The 22971-nt window shown below is 30.7% G+C and overlaps 1 protein-coding gene across 1 annotated transcript; it reads left to right on the forward strand.

Annotated features, from left to right (window-relative positions):
* The first annotated feature begins 20745 nt into the window (after window positions 1-20745).
* Window positions 20746-22568, forward strand: LOC140176725 (uncharacterized). The gene is made up of 5 exons (XM_072208269.1): window positions 20746-20966; window positions 21040-21046; window positions 21229-21775; window positions 21870-21965; window positions 22417-22568. The coding sequence occupies exons 1-5, from the start codon at window positions 20746-20748 to the stop codon at window positions 22566-22568; spliced, it is 1023 nt and encodes a 340-aa protein (XP_072064370.1).
* Window positions 22569-22971: the final 403 nt, after the last annotated feature.

Here is a 22971-nt window from a genome sequence, read left to right on the forward strand (position 1 = left end):
GACTATTTTTTTAGATTAAATAGTCAATACAATATAGTTTGAGTCTGAAATACATAAAAGTTTTTTTAAGAATGCTATCTTTATATATCATATTTTTTTTGTATAAAGTTCTCAGTTGCATCAGTTGTTTTATAGCATTTTTTAGTTAATTTTTTATATAGGGTATGACGATTTTTGCTTTTGGCTAAATTTTTTAGTTTGTATGTTTTGTTTCATGTTTTTAAATGTTTAGATATTACTGATCGAAGTAATACAATACATGACGATAATATTGGTTCATATTTGATTTGTTCTATTACTTCTAATCATTTTTTTGTATGCTTTCGCCTAGAGTTATCATTTTAATTTTTGCTATTCATTTTATTTTCTAAAATATATTTTATTTAATTATTTTATTTTATCATATTTGTGTGAATTATAACAAAATGATTCAACAAAATATAAAGTATTTTAAATTAACTATTTTTTTGTTTTCGCTAAAATTTACATATTTTTCATTTTAATTGGCAAATAAATATTTTAAATATCATTTTGGTTTTTATAAAATCTTTTGTATATAGATTTTAATTTTTTTTTGTTAGGCATTGTCACACTTTTTTATAATTGGTTCTTGTAATGATCTTAAATAAATAAATTTTTTAACATCAATTATGCTCACACTTAATGTCTACTATGAATACATTAATATGCTAACATATAAGGATAAAATAATAATTTTTTTATAAATTTATTTACCTATTAAAATTGTGTCACAATACTAAATATATAAAAAAAAGTAGACTAATAACTCGTTATATTTTCTTCACATCTACTGCTTTGATCAAATCTATTTCCATGAATTTCTGATAGTATTTAAAAAGAACACATTAACAAAATTATAGAATTGTTCAATGAACTAAGTTTGTATAGTATCAGTGGTAATTAAAAGGTTACTTTATAAGAAACAAAACATACAAAATTAAATTGATTGGAAGTAATAGAATACGTAGAATACCCATTAATATTATAATTATCCAAACTCTGAATAGCTAAAAAAAATAAATAGTGGCATGTAAAATACAAATACATGATAGACACTTTGAGTTCCTATAAAAAGTTATCATTTAAAAAACGATTCAAGTGTAACTGTATAATAAATTTATTAAGCAAAAAAATTATCATTTATAATTTACAATGTTATATATATTTATTAAGAATATTTGAACCTTTTTTGTGTATTAAATAAAACGTTTAAAAGAATGGTAGAATATTAAAAGAGATATGAAATGTAAAATTCTATTAGATATAACTTGGACCACTATTATTATGAGCATCTGAATAATAACAATCATATTATTGGAACGAAAATAATGTATTTTAAATGATTATATTTTATAGTGTATAATTATTCTTTAGATATAAGTAATTCGTGAATATAAAAATTATATTAAACTGGTAGCATAATAATTATATTAAAAATAGTAAATTTATCAATTTAAATCTATGTAGTGAAGAAATTGCCACTTCTGATATATCTATTTTTTAGAAGGAAAAGTATAAAAACAAAATATCATAATTATCAACTAATTTTTTTTATTATACAGTGTAAAAATTGAAGTTACAATTATATATTAAACATATATCTAAAATAAATTTTTTATAATGATAAGATGAGAACATTTTATATTCTTATAATATTATTTAGGACACTAAGGGAAGGTTTATTGAATCAAAATTTAAGAAAAAATAAATTATTATTAATTAAATAAATATATAGAAGTCCTACCCATATTACTACCATTCGGTCTATTACTTGAATTAGTTTCACTCTTATTATGAGTATCTAAATATTTAAAAAAATTATTATTAGCATAAAAATAATATATGTTGAGAACTTAAGAGTACATTCGGTAGATAAATTACAGATAAATAATACTTAGAGTACATTAACATAGATATATTGTAAAAATAATTTAAATTAAATGGCAAACTAAATAGTAGAAAGAAAGGTTAAAAAAAATACCAGAATTATCCACTAAATTTTTTTGTTACAGAGTCAGAAAATTTAATAACAAATATATTATTAAACATTGAACATATATATTTTTCTTATAATAATACAGTTATAAAAATTTTATATCTATATAATATTATATTAAAAAATTATTAAATTATCTAATAATTGAGATTATAATTATGTAAAGTACATTAAGACAATATAATAATATCTATAATAATATTATTTAGGCCAATAATGAAAGGTTTATTGATCAAAATTTAAGAAAAAATAAATTATTATTAATTAAATTAATATAAATATACAGAATTTCTACCCATATTTGGACCATTCGGTATATTACTTGAACCAGCTTCGCTGTTATTATGAGTATCTGTATATTTAGCAAATTTATTATAATAAAATTTTGATAATTTAAGGGTACATTGAAGAGATAAATTATACATAATTGGTATTAAGAATACAATAACATAGATCATAAAAAATATTTCATATTAAATGATAAACTAACAACATAAATTTAATGGGAAGTATAACTTAGAATAGCTGATACAGAGTATTGATGAATGGGTATATTTGTTATATCTTGTAATGGTGTTGTCATGTTAGTTGGATAACTCGATGTATCGATTTGTTTTTTTCGTCTAATACTCTCTTGGCACGCCTTCTAGCGAGGTGTTGCTGCCTCTGTTCTTCGCTCATATTTTGTCTTCGTCACTTGGCATAGTCTTGCCAAGTCGGTCGACCACTTCCACGTGAATCTTCCATTGGTATGTTGTCAACTGTAATTAATCAAAGAAACATATAAACATAGTTTTACACTTTTATTTAATGACCAAAAACAAATTATAATAGGTTTTACGTTATATTTAAGTGAAGTGAGAAGGATGCAGGAAAAGATGGATGAGAAATGAAAAAAGTTTTTTCTATTATGCAGTAACCGGTAATGTGAAGTGTGAGAGAGATTAAGGGGAAAAACTGGTATCCTATTAGTTCCGTCGGTGAGATGATTAAATATGAAGATGAAGTAGTGAGAATTCTGTAACTGAACCTATACTGGACTATTATGCAGTAAACAGTAATGTGAAGTGGGAGAGATTAAAGGGAGAAAGTGATATCCTGTTAGTTCTCTGTAGCTAACATATATGGGAGTAAGTTATACTGGAGTAAGTTATTAGGAAGGATAAAAATGAAAAAAAAATTTGGACACCAAAATGGGTTTTACCATTATGTATTGTTATAGATAAAACGTTTAAAAGAATTGTAGAATATTAAAAAAGATATGAAATGTAAAATTTTATTAGATATTACTTGGACCACTATTATTATGAGCATCTGAATAATAACAATCATATTATTGGAACGACAATAATGTATTTTAAATGATTATATTTTATAGTCTATAATTATGCTTTAGAGATAAGAAATTCGTGAATATAAACACTATATTAAACTGGTAGCATAATAATTATATTAAAAATAGTAAATTTATCAATTTAAATCTATGTAGTGAAAAAATTGTCACTTCTAATATATATATTTTTAGAAAAAAAAGTATAAAAACAAAATATCGGAATTATTAACTAATTTTTTTTGTTATACAATGAAAAAATTTAAGTTACAATTATATTATTAAACATATATCTAACGTAAATTTTTTATAATGATACGGTAAAAATATTTTATATTCTTATAATAATATTATTTAGGACACTAATGGATGGTTTATTGAATCAAAATTTAAGAAAAAATAAATTATTATTAATTAAATAAATATATAGGAGTCCTACCCATATTATTATCATTCGGTCTATTACTTGAATCAGTTTTATTTTTATTATGAGTATCTAAATATTTAAAAAATTTATTATTAGCATAGAAATAATATATGTTGAGAACTTAAGAGTACATTCGGTAAATAAATTACAAATAAATAGTACTAAGAGTACATCAACATAGATATATTGTAGAAATAATTTAAATTTAATGGCAAACTAAATTGTAAAAAGAAAGGTTAAAAAAAATATACCAGAATTATCAACTAAGTTTTTTTTGTTACCGAGTTAAAAAATTTAATAACAAATATATTATTAAACATTGAACATATATATTTTTCTTTTAATAATACAGTTACAAAAATTTGATATTTGTATAATATTACATTAAAAAATTATTAAATTATCTAATAATTGATATTATAATTATGTAAAGTACATTAAGACAATATAATAATATCTATAATAATATTATTTAGCCCAATAATAAAAGGTTTATTGATTCAAAATTTAAGGAAAAATAAATTATTATTAATTAAATAAATATAAATATACAGAATTTCTATCCATATTTGGACCATTTGGTATATTACTTGAATCAGCTCCACTGTTATTATGAGTATCTGTATATTCAAAAAATTTATTATAATGTAATTTGATAATTTAAGGGTACAATCGAGATAAATTATACATAATTGGTATTAAGAATACAGTAACAGATCGTAAAAAAATTTGATATTAAATGATAAACTAACAACATAAATTTATTAATGGAAAGTATAACTTAGAGTACCTGATATAGAGTATTGATGAACAGGTGTTTTTAATTTCCTAATTTATTTGTGGATAATACATATATTAATTATAATAAAAAATTATGCTATTTCAAATTAAATGACTTATATAATGAAGATCTCATTTATTGTTATAAATGCTAAATTAAATAAGTCATAATTACTTTTGATTTGGAATTAAATGAAAATAAAACCAGATATTATCTTTTGTTCCTTAGATAATTATCTTTTGGATTTTAGATATATTAACTTTTGGACTTTAAATACTATTTTATTTGGGCTTTAGGATTTAATGGGTGCCATGCTCAAATAAAAATAGTGCCTTCAGGGTTTCGGTCCCTAACATACAAAAGTCGCCTTTGTTAGCTGCCTAGGAATACAGAAGGCTTTGGTTGAGGAAGATCAAAAGAATCACAAGATCTAAATCCTGCTGTCCATTTCTGATTTTTATGAATAAAGGTATGCTTCCGCATTATGATATATTTTTGGTGATTCAATATGGATGATATGGGTTATTGAAATTAATTTATTCTAACAAGTGATATCAGAGCCATCCATGATTTAGTCATAAAAAATATCAGATTTTTTTATTATTCTTTCGATCGTTATATATGTGTATGTGCACGTTATATATAACTGGTACTGATGCACGAGCACAAGGATTAATTTTTTTAATGCAAATACCCTGTATTGCAATTCTTTATACACATACGTATATTATGGGTGTACTACTATGCATATATGTATGGCTTTATTATGCCTTTGGTATGGCTTTAATATTATTGCGTGTATATATATATTATTGGCCGCGCATATATATATTTTACTGTATCCAACTTTTTTTAATTTGATATAATAATTGATTTATTCTGAAACATTAGTATAGAGTATTATTAAGATTGTTTCATATTTAATTATATGTGTCATTAATTTGATGTAAAACTAATTAATAATTTATTTTGGAATATAAATATTATTGTGTATGTAACTTACGCAAATATTAATCGATCTAAAAGATTTATATTTGGCCAAATTATGTATACACAATTACACATTAATAATATGTGAGTGATAGAATTATAATGATTGATTTTAATCTTAATTTTTGGCACATGAATTTATTTCACAGTTATAATCATGTTTTTCTTTAAGGTCTGAAAAGACACCATTAAGATTTAATTCCTTATGCGGTTTAAGGAATTTTTTTATCGTTACATGTGGAAACTAGTAACAATTTGGATTATTATACCCACCCATTTTATAAAATTTTGGTTTTGGAATAAATTGATTGAACATTATGCTGTCAAAGTAGCCTCTTTTGTGAAAATTGATTTATTTAAATCATAAGGAATATGGTGATATATAATTCATACGAATATTAGTCAGCCCAAAGGAAGGTCTATATTTGGCCGAATTATATACACATATTGATGGTAAATACATGTTTGGGTAACTAATTAAGAATAAAGTAATGCTTATTATTTATGCAGACAATAATTAGCCCAAAGGAAGTTTATTGTTTAGCCAAATAATAAGCATTGCACACTTTTGTTTATTTTCTATTAGTTATGCGGTCAATGATTGGCCCAAAGAAAGGTTATTGTTTGGCCAATTAATAGAAAATATATGCGGTAATAAATAGGTTGTGAAGTTTAAGTTTCCATGTGCGCATTAAGTCGGTCCAAAGAAAGGCTTAATGTGTGATAGGAATTTTGACAATATTTGATTACTGCAATGAGAGTATCACTTACAGTTAATTTTCTATCCAAAGATTGAAAATTAATGTTGTTCTAGATATCTCAATATGGATTTTTTCTTATTATTTAACTAATATTTACTACATGTTCTTTTTGTTCTAATTCAAAAACTATGGCTTTAGCTACCAATGTTTCTGCACAAATTAGCAATATTCCTATGCTGAATGGTTCAAACTTTAAAGTTTGGAAAGATACCATGGAGATTGTCCTCGGCTGTATGGATCTAGATATAGCTCTTCGAGAGGAGAAACCCACTTTCACTCCAGAAAATCTCAATGAGGTTAAAATAAAAAAGTGGGAGAGATCCAATCGAATGAGCATTATGATCATGAAATGCTCAATTCCTGAGGCGTTTCGGGGCTCAATTACTGAGAATAAAGATGCTAGACAGTTCCTGAAAGATGTTGAAAAATTCTTTACTAAGAAAGAAAAGGTGGAGGCAAGTAGCGTTTTGAGCAAACTTGTCTCCATGAGATATAAAGGTAAAAGGAACATAAGGGAGTACATTATGGAAAAGTCTTATCTTGCTTCAAAATAGAAAGCACTAAAGTTAGAGTTGTCTGAAGATTTACTTGTGCATTTCATTTTGATTTCCCTCTTCCTACACACTTTGGGTAATTCAAAGTGAGTTATAATACTCTGAAGGACACTTGATCCTTAAATGAGCTTATATCTCACTGTGTGCAAGAAGAAGAGAGGCTACAGCAAGATAAGACTGAAAGTGCTCACATGGCTTCATCTTCTCAGTATAAAAGAAAGCGTGATACTACTACGGATGTGCCTTCTCAGTAGAAAAAGGCTAAAGATAGGATCAAGTTTCAACCTGTTTCTTTTGTAAGAATGTGGGACACATGAAGAAGGATTGTACCAAATATGCCACTTGGTGTGTAAAGAAGGGTATAATTCTTAATTTGTTTGTTCTGGGGCTAGTTTAAGTTATGCATCTGTTGATACTTGGTGGGTAGATTCGGCTGCTACTACTCATCTAAGTGTTACTATGCAGGGTTGCCTGTGGAGCCCACCGCCAAGTAATGCTGAAAGATACATCTATGTGGCAGACGGCAATATAGTTGCAGTTGAAGCTATAGGAACCTTTAGATTATATTCCATGAGTGGATTTTACTTGGATTTATTAGAGACATTTTATGTACCATCATTTAGACGGAATTTGGTTTCTGTTTTTCGTTTGGACAAACTAGGTTATTTTTGTTCATTCGGAGACAATAAAGTCAGTCTCTTTTATAATTCGAATAATATTTGCTCAGGTCATTTGGTGGATAATCTATATAGGCTTGACTTAAATTCCTATAATAATGAAATACTGCAAATGGGTACAAAACGAAAACTAAATGAGAATTTGGCATCATTATGGCACAAAGCCTAGGCCACATCTCTAAATAGAGAATTCAGAAGCTCGTGTTGGATGGAATTCTTGGACTCCTAAATTTGGCAGACTTTGAAGTCTGCATTGAGTGCATAAAGGGGAAAAGGAAAAATAAAAGGAAATTAGGTTCTGAGAGAGCTAAAGATGTCTTAGAACTGATACATACCGATATATGTGGCCCATTCCCTACTATCTCTTGGAATGGACAATGGTACTTTATTACGTTCATAGATGATTACTCTCGTTACCGGTATCTTATTTAATTCATGAAAAGTCCCAAGCCTTGGATGTTTTCAAGTCTTTCAAAGCTGAAGTTGAACTTCAACTTGAAAAGAAAATTAAAGCTGTCAAATCTGATCGTGGTGGTAAAAACTACGGAAGATATGATGATTCAGGTGAGCAACGTCCCAGACCTTTTGCTCTTTTCCTAGAGGAGTGTGGTATTGTTCCTTAATACACCGTGCCAGGCAAACCTAGCATGAATGGTGTTACAGAGCGAAGGAACCGAACTCTTAAGGACATGGTGAGAAGTATGATTAGTCATTCTTCCTTGCCTAAATCACTCTGGGGAGAAGCCTTAAAGACCGCAGTGTACATCCTTAATAGGATACCAAGCAAAGCAGTTAACAAAACCCCATATGAAATTTGGACTGGGAAAAGGCCCAGTATAAAACATCTGCATATTTGGGGATGTCCAACTAAGGTGCGACCTTATAGGCCGCATAAAAGAAAATTGGACTCAAAGAATAACTAGTTGCTACTTTGTTAGTTATGCTGAGTGTTCACGGGGTACAAGTTTTACAATCCTGTATCAAGGTCTATTTTTGAAACGGGAAATGCGAGATTTCTTGAGGATGTTGAGTTTACGGAGAAGGAAATATTAGGAATGTTGCTTTTGATGAGGATTCTATAACTGACAATGATCAGGTCCTTGTGCCTATTATTGTTCAAGATACAGTTATAGTACAAAGGCACAATGAGAATCCTACTATAGATCAAGTTACAGTACAAGAGAACAATGAGAATATTGTTGTTGCTCAAGATACTGCTATAGTACAGGAAAATGATGAGAATCCTCCTCAACTCCAACCCATACAGCAAGCTCAACAACCTTAAGAAGTGTCATTAAGGAGATCCAATAGAGAAAGGAGAAAATCCATCTAGGTCTCAAACAATCTTCCTGTTAATGGTATCACAAGTTTAATCAAGTCATTACTTCATATGGTTTTGAGGTAAATAATATAGATGAATATGTATACCGCAAGTTCAGTGGGAGTAAATACATATTTTTAGTCTTATATGTTGATGACATTCTACTTGCCAGTAACGATATAGGCTTGTTGCATGAAACTAAGAAATTTCTATCGAACAAATTTGAAATGAAAGATCTTGGTGATGCCTCTTTTGTATTAGGAATCGAGATACTAAGAGATCGCTCTCAAGGTATTCATGGATTATCACAAAAGAACTATATCGAAAAGATTTTAAGTAGATATGGCATGGAAAGTTGTAGGCCAATGGACACATGTAACACCCTAATTATCCTAAGCCTTACCTCTATCCATAAAGCAAAGGTTAATCAAAGGTTACGATAATTCTAAGGCTTATACATATTTATATAGAAGGAAATAATATATTCTAGAAGCCCGATGAAGGATTCAGCTCAAAAACAAAATTACAAAAGTGCGAAATGTTCACACGAAGCTAACGCACAAGACATTTGGTATAGATGCAAGAGAATAAAACACATATAGATATAAGAGTATAATAATCATAGAGAACTAGCCGCAGCTTGTGGAGTTTATGCCGACTAGTTACAAACAGAAAAATACAGAGTTTTGGAGCTAAAATAGCTTATACAACTTATCTCTCAAGTAAGCCTCTAAGGCCATGAAGTCTAAAACAAAAATGGTGAGAGAAAGTACTACAACAAAATAAAACAGAAATAAACCAGGAAGAAACCTTACTCCGCTCTGCCACCAAGGCCGCAATTTCGCCGAGGTGAATTACGACCTGCATCTGAAAAACAACAACAAAGTATGGAATGAGAACCGGAGGTTCTCAATATGGTAACAGTGCCCAATATGTAAGATGTAATGCTCCGGGACGCCGAAGGCAATCCTAAAACTTCACATCGAATACGAATATTCAAGCTTAGAGTAAAATAAATAACTTATACCATAAACATTAAACATGGTTATCTAAACTTAGGGGATTTCTAACTAAAACTAGTCTCGGCTGTCCCACAGCCTTCACCAACCTACCCTCCGACAATCCCATCGCCACCACCTACCTAACCTCCTCAGCACCAGACAAACACAGATAATGCAAGCAAGGAAAATACAGGTAGTATTCAGATATATAACAAGTAATTCAAGAAGCAAGTAGGCATATTATACAATTATGCAAACTCAAGTAATCAAAGCAAGCAAACATATAAAAGAAGCATATGATGAATGTCTGTCCTATTGGCTGTGATATCACATGTCGGTTATAGTGCCAAGCCCGACACAAAATTTGGACGGCAACTCCCGGATTAGTCTCTCTGTTGTGCATACCCAGAAAGAATAATTCCGAGGAATAAGTGCCCTACCACCTTCTCCTTTCAGAGGGAAACATTCCGATGGAGAGTGCCCTACCACCTTCCTCTGGATGCCGCATGATTCCGTGGGTTAGTGCCTTACCACCTTGCAAGTAGAGAGAAACCCATGCTCAGGAGGAATAATTTCGAGGGATAAGTGTCCTATCACCTTCTCCTTTCAGAGGGGAACATTTCGAGGGAGAGTGCCCTACCACCGTCCTCTTGAGCGATAAATATGAGTGAGAAGCCCAGCTTCAAGCCTCACATCCGAACGTAGGCAGGAGACTGCCACAGCCCCTACGACGGAGCACAATGTATATCATAATCACATATTCAATCTCAAAGGCCACTCCTCATAGCACACTTCCACTCATACTCATTCCATCAACCAAAATCATTCATTTCCAAGGATATAGTGCCTGGCACACTATCCATATCCAACAAGTCCATCGACCTCAAATCATCACCATTTCTCATATCAAATCACTTTCAATTATCAATTTTCAATATTCCAAGGATATAGTGCCTGACACACTTTCCTTCAATATCCATCAAGCTCATAATAACCATCATCAGTTCTTAATTCCACAAGTTACCATCCATTCACAAGTTCTCAAGCCATTGCCAATAAAACACTTCACTAGTTCACCCACAACTTCAGGAACCTAAGTCTCCGTCTTCTAAACCCATAACCAACACTACCCCTATTTATTCCTTTATTATTTTCTCCCTTGATTCAAGACCTTAAAACTAGCAAAAAGGTTTTAAACAAGTGTTACGGAAGTTTGCAAGCTTTCCGGGAAGGTAAAACAGTTAAAAACATGATTTTCATTGAAAAATAGGGCAGTGTGCATAGGTGTGCGTGCGCACGCCCAAAAGGATTTCCAAGATGTGTGCGTATGCATAGAGGTGTGCGTACGCACAGGAGTAAAAATTTCCAACTCTTCTCATTCGCACAAGGCGTGCGAACGCCCTCAACAGAGTGCACCTTCCAACGTGTGCGTGCGCACAGTGTTGTGTGTACGCATAGCTTGCAAAACTTTGTTAGTTGTATGTGCGTACAGGGTGTGCTAACGCTCTCATCAGCAAGCCTTCCCCTGTGTGTGCGTGCGCACAAGGCTATGCGTCCGCACACTTTCAAAAATACACAGGATGTACGTGCGCAACAAGGCTGTGCGTGCGCACCCAAACTAGAAACCACAAATTCTGTAGCATTCACAGAATTCAGATTTCAACACCAAACTTTGAATAATCATAACTTCCTCTACAAAAATCTATTTCTTACAAACTTTATATTCATTTAAATATTTTTCAATGAACTTTAATTTAAATCAAATTTCAACAAATTTCAACAAATTTCGAAAATTGAGGCTCAAGTTATGATCTGTCAAAGTTCACTAAAAATCTATTTTTACCAAATTTCACAAGGTTCTCTATTTTACCAAAACTTAAACCAAACCAAATATTTACAGCCATAATTCATTACCAAAACACTACCACACATTTACCATTATTTCTCAACCACATCCCAAACATTTCAACACCTAATCACTCATTCTCTTCCAACTTTCCCTATTACGAATCCAATACATATCACTACCACAATACCCACATTGCTTCCATTCCTCAATTCATTCACTAATCCCAATAACAATAACATTATTCCATATACAAGCTATATACCTAATTATCATCCTTATTATTATTATGATTCATTCCACACAACATCACCACTTCATCTATCGGTTCTCATCAACACCAACATAATCACACTCTAGTACATACAATTTATAAAATCTCCATCATAATTCACATGCCTTATACATAGTCCAACCCACCATCAATAGTCATTGACACCAATAATTCTCAACAATCATCATCAACCACAATAACCATCAATTAAAATCATCATCAACATCCATCTTCAATCTTCAACACCCACCAACATAATTCATCAATAATCATCATCTAACAATATATATCATCACATGCAAACTCATTCAACCTACATCCAAACCATCATCAAGCATAACATTTATATACACTTAATCATAAAATCACATCCTTCAACCTATCTTAAGGTCAACTAGCCTAAATGTCCAGAAACATTACATATTACATAAAGAAAACTGAAACCATACCTTGGCCGATTCTCAAATGCACCAAACACAAAAATGAGGCCACCAAGCTTGATCAAAAGCCTCAACCAACTCCAACAAACACCAAAACTTAATCTAACATCACATAACATACAAACATCAAACCTATGGTTTACAAAAATAACTAAAGACAAGGGTAAAATCTAATGAGATTAGGGGTAAAATCTAACAATACTCTAATGTTAGATCACCCCTAAACAAACAAAATCACAAAATCTACTCAAAACTATAACCCAAAAAATGTAGAATTATAGGGCTGGAAATTGGAGCTTGAGACACAATTTCTTACCAGATTTTCTTAGATAGAAATTAAGATCTTGACAAGAGCTTCGCGTGGCCATAAACGGCTCGTCAATCGGAGTTCCGTAGCTCAAGTTATGGCTCTCGGAAGGTAGAGGTGAATAGTGAAACCCCTCTCCTCTCTTCTCTCTTCTCATCAGCGCCTCCCCTCTCTTAATTGGGGTAAAATGAGCTGAAACCTCATTAAAGGATGCTTATATATGTTGGGCTTGAGCCCAACTTGGGCCCGGTCTAACCTGTTAGCGTTTTAGGTCCGTTTAGCCTACTTTGGACCAAAACCTTTAGGATTAGCGCTCGGTGTTCGATTCTAAATTATTTTTGTCCTTTCATAACAATAAATCAATTTTTCAAAATCTTATTTTCCAAAATACGCAGTACTGGACAGACTAGAGCCGGTACTGCCAGCTTAACCGCTAGTACGCATTTTTACAAAAACTTTTCGAAAAAGATACATTTCCAACTCAGAAAAATTCATCAAATTCAAATTTCACTTTTATAATTTCAAATTAATACTTCAAAGTTTTGAATCTACTCTGGGCACTAAAAATTATTTCATTAAAACGGTTTTACGTGAAAAAACTCCGGTTTTTACAACACACCCGTAGCTAAAGGAGACAAGTTCAGTCTCAAGCAAGGACCTAAAAATGATCTTGAGAGGACACTAATGCATGATAAACCATATGCATTAGCACTAGGGAGTTTAATGTATGCTCAAGTGTGCACACGTCTCGATACATCATTTATAGTGGGAGTATTTGGTAGATACTTGAGCAATCTGGGCATGGATCATTGGATAGTTGTTAAACGCATAATGTGTTATCTGAAGATAATAAATGATTACATGCTTATTTATCAGAGATCAGAAAATTTGGAGATCATTGGGTACTCTGTTTTCGATTTCACGGCATATCGTTGCGAAACTTTGTCAGTGAACTTCATATAGTAGATGACATTAAAAGGCCATTAAAGATATTTTGTGATAATAAGTCAGCAGCACTATACTCCAATAATAATAAGATCTTGACAAAATCGAAGCATATAGACATCAAGCTCTTAGTGGTCAAGGAGAAAGGTTAAGAAAAACAGATTTCCATAGAACATATAGAAACAGAGTATATGCTAGCAGACTCACTAACCAAGGGATTGATCCCTAAAGTCTTTCATGAGCACACTGCTTAGATGGGTGTCAATATTTGTGATGCCTTGGTTTAGTGGGAGTTTATTTTATGCTATATGTCCTATGATAGATAATTGAATTATTTTTCTGCAGAATTAAGTTGATGGTTTATTTCATGTTATGTGAAATGTTCATTTTGTAATATTTGTTTTGTGTTTGATCTCAATAAAGTTTTAAAGTTGGACCAGCTAGAAATAGACATGCATGAGATCACTTGGCATGTAATTTCCATATTACTCATCCAAATTTGATCTATATCGTTAAGTATGTTAGGATGGTGATTGTCGTGGTTTAGTCGCGACATTAATGTGATGAAAGCTGCGGTGATTCCATATCTAATATATGACATGGACCAGATTGTTAAAGTAATGAGAGAAATAGCATTCAGATGTGCGCATAAAGTTTATAAGATGTGATTATGTCAAGAAAGAATATATGTATAGCCCAACTGGGAGATTGTTAGAAAATTATTTTAATTTCCTTATTTATTTGTGGGCAATACATATATTAATTATAATAACAAATTATGCTATTTCAAATTAAATGACTTATATAATGAAGATCTCATTTATTGTTATAAATGTTAAATTGAAAAATTCATAATTACTTTTGATTTGGAATTAAATGAGAATAAAACCACATATTATCTTTTGGATTTTAGATATATTATCTTTTGGACTTTAGATACTATTTTATTTGGGCTTTAGGGTTTAATGGGTGCCATGCTCAAATATAAATAGTGCCTTCAGGGTTTCGGTCCCCAATATACTAAAGCCGCCTTTGTTGCTCTTTTCCCATCAAAAGAGTTGCAATTCAACAGCCTAGGAATATAGAAGGCTTTGGTTGAGGAAGATCGAAAGAACCACAAGATCCAAATCCTTCTGCCAATTTCTCATTTCTATGAATAAAGGTACGCTTCTGCATTATGATATATTTTTGGTGATTCAATATGGTTGATCTGGGTTATTGAAATTAATTTATTCCAACAACGGGTATATTTGTTATATCTTGTAATGGTGTTGTCATGATAGTTGGACCACTCGATGTATCGATTTGTTTTCCTCGTCTAATACTCTCTTGGTAACTGGCACGCCTTCTGGTGAGGTGTAGCTGCCTCTGTTCTTCGCTCATATTTTGTCTTCGTCACTTGGCATAGTCTTGCCAAGTCGGTCAACCACTTCCACGTGAATCTTCCATTGGTATATTGTCAACTGTAGTTAATCAAAGAAACATATAAACATAGTTTTACACTTTTATTTAATGACAAAAAATAAATTATAGTAGGTTTTAAGTTATATTTAGGTGAAGTGAGAAGGATGTAGGAAAAGATGGATGAGAAAGGAAAAAAGTTTTTTTCTATTATGCAGTAACCAGTAATGTGAAGTGAGAGAGATTAAGGGGAGAAACTGGTATCCTATTAGTTCAGTCAGTGAAATGATTATAGATGAAGATGAAACAGTGAAAATTCTGTAGCTGAACCTATATTGGAGTATTATGCAGTAACCAGTAATGTGAAGTGAGAGAGATTAAGGGGAGAAACTGATATCTTATTAGTTCAGTCAGTGAAATAATTATAGGAGTTATCTTCACGTATGGCATAAGAGAACGTGAATGAAAATGAAGTAGTGAAAATTCTATAACTAATATATACTGGAGTAAGTTATTAGGAAGGATAAAAGTGGAAAAAAATTTTGGACACCAAAATGGGTTTTACCATTATATATAGATAAAACGTTTAAAAGAATTTTAGAATATTAAAAAATATATGAAATATAAAGTTCTATTAGATATTACTTGGACCACTATTATTATGAGCATCGGAGTAATAACAATCATATTATTGGAACGACAATAATGTATTTTAAATTATTATATTTTATAGTGTAATTATTCTTTAGAAATAAGTAATTCATGAATATTAAATTGCTAGCATAATAATTATATTAAAAATAGTAAATTTATCAATTTAAATCTATGTAGTGAAGAAATTACCACTTCTGATATATCTATTTTTTAGAAAAAAAAAGTATAAAAATAAAATATCGGAATTATCAACTACTTTTTTTTTGTTATACAGTGAAAAAATTTAAGTTGCAATTATATTATTAAACATATATCTAATTTAAATTTTTTATAATGATATGGTGAGAACATTTTATATTCTTATAATAATATTATTTAGGACACTAATGGAAGGTTTATTGAATCAAAATTTAAGAAAAAATAAATTATTATTAATTAAATAAATATACAGGAGTCCTATCCAAATTATTACCATTCGGTCTATTACTTGAATCAGTTTTATTTTTATTATGAATGTCTTAAAAAATTTATTATTAGCATAGAAATAATATATATTGAGAATTTAAGAGCCCATTCGGTAGATAAGTTACAGATAAATAGTACTAAGAGTACATCAGTATAGATATATTGTAGAAATAGTTTAAATTAAATGGCGAACTAAATTGTAGAAAGAAAGGTTAAAAAAATATACCTGAATTATCCACTAAATTTTTTTTGTTACAAATTCAGAAAATTTAATAACATATATTATTAAACATTGAACATATATATTTTTCTTATAATAATACAGTTATAAAAATTTGATATTTGTACAATATTATATTAAAAAATTATTAAATTATCTAATAATTGAGATTATAATTATGTAAAGTACATTAAGACAGTATAATAATATCTATAATAATATTATTTAGGCCAATAATAAAAGGTTTATTGATTCAAAATTTAAGAAAAAATAAATTATTATTAATTAAATAAATAAATATAAATATACAGAATTCCTATCCATATTTGGACCATTTGGTATATTACTTGAACCAGCTCCGCTGTTATTATGAGTATCTGTATATTTAGAAAAATTATTATCAACATGAAAATAATGTAATTTGATCTTTTAAGGGTACACTCAAGAGATAAATTATACATAATTCATACTAAGAATACAGTAACATAGATCGTAACAAATATTTCATATTAAATGATAAACTAACAACATAAATTTATTAATGGGAAGTATAACTTAAAGTACCTGAGCTGGTATGTTTGTTATATCTTGTAATGGTGTTGTCATGTTAGTTGGACCACTCGATGTATCGATTTATTTTTCTCATCTAATACTCTCTCGATAACTGGCACGCCTTCTAGCGAGGTGTTGCTGCCTCTGTTCTTCACTCATATTTTGTCTTTGTCGCCTGGCATAGTCTTGCCAAGTCAGTCAACCACTTCCACGTCAATCTTCCATTGGTATGTTGTCAACTGTAATTAATCAAAGAAACATATAAACATAGTTTTACACTTTATTTAATGACGAAAAGCAAATTATAGTAGGTTTACATTATATTTAGGTAAAGTGAGAAGGATGCAGGAAAAGATGGATGAGAAAGGAAGAAAGTTTTTTCTATTATGCAGTAACCAGTAATGTGAAGTGCCAGAGATTAAGGGGAGAAACTGGTACCCTATTAGATCTGTCAATGAGATGATTATAGATGAAGATGAAGTAGTGGAAATTCTGTAACTTGAACCTATACTGGAGTATTATGCAGTAACCAGTCATGTGAAGTGAGAGAGATTAAGGGGAGAAACTGATATCCAATTAGTTCAGTCAGTGAAATAATTATAGAAGTTACATTCACGCACGAAGTAGTGGGAATTCTATAACTGGAGTAAGTTATACTGGAGTAGGTTATTAGGAAGAATAAAGGTGGAAAAAAATTTTGGACACCAAAATGGGTTTTACCATTATATATTGTTATAGATATAAGTGGTTGGTATTTATATTCACGGTTTATTTTATTTTTGAGTACTCATTTTTAATTTTTAAAAGAAAATTCAAAAGACACGTATTCTTTATCTTATTCCATTTTTACATCTAAATTTTTTTTTTGTAACTGTAGATTGAGTACTACTGCTCAATGTCTCAAAAAGTTTCTTATATGAAGCAGCTTCAAACAATATATAAAGGCAATACTACAATTTGATGTCCAACTTTTGAAGAAATCATCTGCCTTCAAACAATTCATTTCACAAAATAAATTTAATGGATAAAATAGTAACAATAATTTTTTTAAATATTTTATCTTCATAATATAATACATAATATTTATTCAAAGAATTTTTCATAATGAATAAATTTAAAGAAATGTTATTGCACACTACTATGTATAAAATGCCTACTTACAAAAAAGATTATGAATTTCATAATAAATAATTAAAATAAATATTTAACAAAAAAAAAAATTTAAAATAGACAATACAATCATGATACTAATAATAGTAATTGTAATAAAATTAATTGTTTTATATTTTATATTTTCTAATTAAATATAATATTTTAATATAAAATTTTTCTAACATTATAAAAAATTTGACGTAATAATTGATGATGAATAAAAAGTATTTATATTTTTTATACAGTTATACAAATTATATTTAATTTATTCAAAAATAAAAAGATTATATTTATCATTTTAAGTTATATTTAAACAAATATTTATTTATTTAGCTATAAATATATTCTATATTTATTAAAATCTATCAATATTTTTTTGTTACATCGTTTGATACGTATTATTAAAGTCTATGTTTATTAAAGTCGATTAATAGTTTTATTTATCTATACCAATATATAAAGCTAATACCAAAGTTTGGTATCCAATTTTTATAGACACCATTTACCCTCAAATAATTTATTTTACAAACCAAAATAGTAATAATGTATTTTTGTTTTCTAATTAACCCACGAAAGAGTTAAATAACTACCGCAATCATGCGAAAATTAAATAACTGCTCCATTTTCAAACATCCATCATTGCTGTCGATCTTCTTTTGTGCGTCTTGCTATCTTTTGGTTCTGACAGGCATTTATTAAGAAAGAGAGAATTCAACAAATCAATAATCACGTTGTCACCAAAGAACAAATACAACATCACCTCGCAAGAAGGCGTGCAAATCATCGCGAGATGATTTGACGAGGGAGTTGATACAACTCCAATGCCAACTCCATTATTAAACACAGGTATCTATATTTTACCTTTTAAAAAATACAAGCATAAACAGTGTTGTCAGAACCGGACCGAACCACCCGGCTGGACCTGAAACACGGTGAATCGGTGACATAACCGGTCCAGGTGAGCTTCCTGACCGAACAAGAAAGTGAACCGGAAAGACCCAGTTTGAATCGACCGGGTTTGGCCAAAACTGGTGAACCGGCAGGTTTCATTTAACCCGGACCGGTTCGAACTCTTTTTTTTATTCTCTTGAAACGATGTCATTTCGATTAAAATTAAAAAAAAAACAAAAAAAACTCAGTAAAGTAAACTGAGCTGCTGAAAACCCTAGCTCGAGCCTCCTGCCTCCATCCCCTTTCCCTGTTTCCCTTCTCAAACCTTTTGGTCATGACTCCATGAGAGACCACCTGAGAGCTGAGAGTCTGAGACAAAGAGTGTGAGAGATACCCGTTCAGTCACCTCACCCGGCTCGCCGTCGTCGCAGGAGGCAACTGTCACAGTGCGCCAGCCACAACAGCCAAGAAGCACCTCCATCGAAGATTCAAGTCGCCTTCTGCTACTGCTACTGCTCGTCACCTACTGCTCGTCGCCTCCTTCTCGTCGGTCGTCACCTCCGATCTCCTCCAGTCACTCTTCTCTGCTCGTCCCTCCAGGTATGTTGTATTTTTAATTTTTTATTTTTTTAAGTTATTCAAGATTGTAAATTTTCAATAATTTAGTACTTTAGTTTTAGTTAGAATTAATTGATTAATGATTGATTATGTATGTTGATTTTTGTTTGATTTCTGTTAGAATTTAGATTGTTGATTATTCAGTTTTTTGTAACATATTGTTGTGATATATGTTGATTATCTGTGTTGATTTCTATTTGATTTTGATCTCTCTTGATTGTTGATTTATGTTTAATTTCTGTTCAATTTGTTGATTATCCATTGTTGTTAGATTGTTGATTTTTGATTAGTCATTTAGTCATTTAGTCCTGGTTGATTAGGAATTTAGGATGGCTTCATCAAATACACCATCAGAAACACCAATTTCTCAGAAACAAGGATCAACTCCTGATCCAACAATTGGAACCAAAAAAAAAAATAGTAACAGAGGAAAAACTGATCTTGCATGGGGCCATTGTAAACAAGTTATGGATAAAAGAAAAACTGTTTTGATATGCATTTATTGCGAGAAGCTTATTAGGGGTGGAGGCATTAACCAGGTTAAGCATCATTTGGCTGGAAAAGGCAGAGATATTGAGGCATGTCGAAAGGTGCCAATTGTGGTGAGACACCAATTCAATCAAAACATTGAAGATCTTCAAAATAAGAAAAGGAAAACTCAAGAAGAATATGCAGAAAGTTATAATGCTTATGATGAAGTTGAAAGGGAATTTGATGAGATTGAACGTAATGAGATGCGACAACAACAAACATCAAGAATTCCAGCACCTAGCTCTAGAAAGGGAGTTGGAAAACAACTCAAGTGATTACAATTATTTTTTCCACCGGCAGCAACACCTGGAGCTCAACCAACTATTAAAAGTGTTCTCCAAAGCAAAGAAATTGTGGAGAAGTGTGATATCGCTATTATAAGATGGATGATGGATGCCTCTGTGTCATTCAATGCGGTTAATTCAACTTATTATCAGCCGATGACCGATGCTATTACAAACATGGGTGCAAGGTATAAAGGGCCAAATTATGGAAGAGTTCATGGATATTTGTTGAGTAAATTGGTTGAAGATGTAAAGAAGATGATTGAAGATTATCGTGTGATTTGGAAATAAATTGGATGTACTATCATGGCTGATGGATGGACTGATCGTTGTAGGCGTACTTTAACTAATTTCTTGGTTTATTGCCCTAAAGGAACTGTTTTCCTAAAGTCAGTTGATGCTTCTCATATCTCAAAAACTGCTGATGCTTTGTTTAGGTTGCTTAGGGATGTTGTGTTATTTGTTGGTCCAGAGAATGTTGTACATGTAGGGACAGATAATGCTGCAAATTACATTGCTACTGGAAGGTTGTTGGAATTGGACTTTCCTAGATTGTATTGGTCTCCTTGTGTGGCACATTGTGTTAATCTGATGTTGCAGGATATTGGTAAGTTAGTAGAAGTGATTTAAACTGTGTCACAAGCTTCAATGATTACGAAGTATATCTATAATCACTGCCATCCTTTGTACTTGACGAGAAAGTTCACAGGCGGACGAGAAATACTTCATCCAGCTCCAACTTGATTCGGCACTAATTTCATTGCTTTGCAAAGTATTTTGGCTCAAAAGGATGCATTGAGAGCTATGGTGACATCTAGAGAATGGACAAGCTCAGCTTACTCTAAAGAAATCAAAGCAAAAAAGTTTGTGGATCAAGTCTTAGATTCTAAATTTTGGAATCAATGCACTAATATTGTTAAGCTTACTGAGCCACTTGTTCGTGTATTGCATATTGTGGATAGTGAAGATAGAGCTACAATGGGTTTCCTTTATCAAGCTATTTATAAGGCTAGGAAAGAGATGGTGAAGAGGTTTCAAAAAAGAAAGAGGGTTGTTGATCCATATTTGAAGATTTTAGATTCATGTTGGGATTCACAACTTAAAAGAAACCTTCATGCTGCTGGTTATTGGTTAAATCCAGCTTTTCGATTTAATGCTACAGAATTTGAAAAGCACAAGCAAACAACCTCTGGCCTACTAGATGTCATTGAGAGATATGCTTACGGTGATGCATATTTGGATTCTAAATTGACAAGTGAGATGAGAATCTTTAAGAATTCTGAAGGAGACTTTGGAAGACAGTCTGCAATACGTGAGCGAAGCCCAGTGATGCTTGGTAAATTTTTTTATTAAAATTAGTCTTTTATGATTGTGATATGTTTATGATTTGATTTTATGATTGTGATATATTATTTCCTTCTGATGTTAAGATCAATGGTGGGAATCTTATGGATGTGGAGCATCAAACTTGCAAAAGTTATCGATTCGTGTTTTAAGTCAAACTTGTAGTTCTTCAGGTTGTGAGGGTAATTGGAGCATTTTTGAACACATTCACTCAAAGAAAAGGAATTGATTAGAGCATCAAAAGCTTAATATTCTTGTTTATGTTCATTACAACTTAAGGCTACAACAAAGGTACTTTTTATTATTCTTTCTTGAATGCATTATTTTAAATTTTTAGTCATAATAAGAATAATCAAGTTAATTGATAATATAGGAACCGAATGAGAAAGCAAAGTTACGATCCAATTTGTCTTGATGCATTTGAGGATCATTCAGAATGGATAATGAAAGATTCACCACCATTTTTAACCCCTAAAGAAGTTGATGTTTTACGGAATGATCTTGCAAATATGTCTCTTCAATAAGCTTTAGATGATTTGGGTATGTTTTTGTTAGGGATGATTTTATAATGCTTTTACCAAATGTTTTGCGTTATTATTGATTATGATTTGTGAAACATTGTTGAAATGCTAGATCAATTGAATCTGGAAGATGATCGAGATGATGATGAAGCTAATAATAGTTCTGTGGAAAATGCAAATCAGAATGAAACCAATCAGGATGTAGCTCCAGATTTGTCAGATGAAGAAAGATATCCAGACTTTGAAATTACTCCTTGGATATAATCCATGAATTGTTATTTTCATTGTGTTAAATTGAGTTGTTTATGTAATAGCACTAACAAATTTTATGTTTATTTTTGTATTACTTATTTTTAGGATTTGAGACTTAATGTTTATTAAAATGTTATTGGAGATATATTTTTTAACTGTTAATTTTTAAGTTTTTAGCTATTTTATATGTTTTACTTATGTGGGACTAAGTTAACCAGTTCAACCCGTGACCCACCGGTTGAACTAGTGACCCAGTAACCTGACCAGTTCGATCACCGGTTCGGATCTGACAACTATGTGCATAGAAACACACGATAATAGAACTGGTCCAAATAATAGACGTTATGATAATATAAGTGGTTGATATTTTATATTCACGGTTTATTTTATTTTTGAGTACCCATTTTTAATTTTT

The sequence above is a fragment of the Arachis hypogaea genome, chromosome 12 (genome assembly GCF_003086295.3).
Source record: "Arachis hypogaea cultivar Tifrunner chromosome 12, arahy.Tifrunner.gnm2.J5K5, whole genome shotgun sequence".
NCBI lineage: Eukaryota > Viridiplantae > Streptophyta > Magnoliopsida > Fabales > Fabaceae > Arachis > Arachis hypogaea.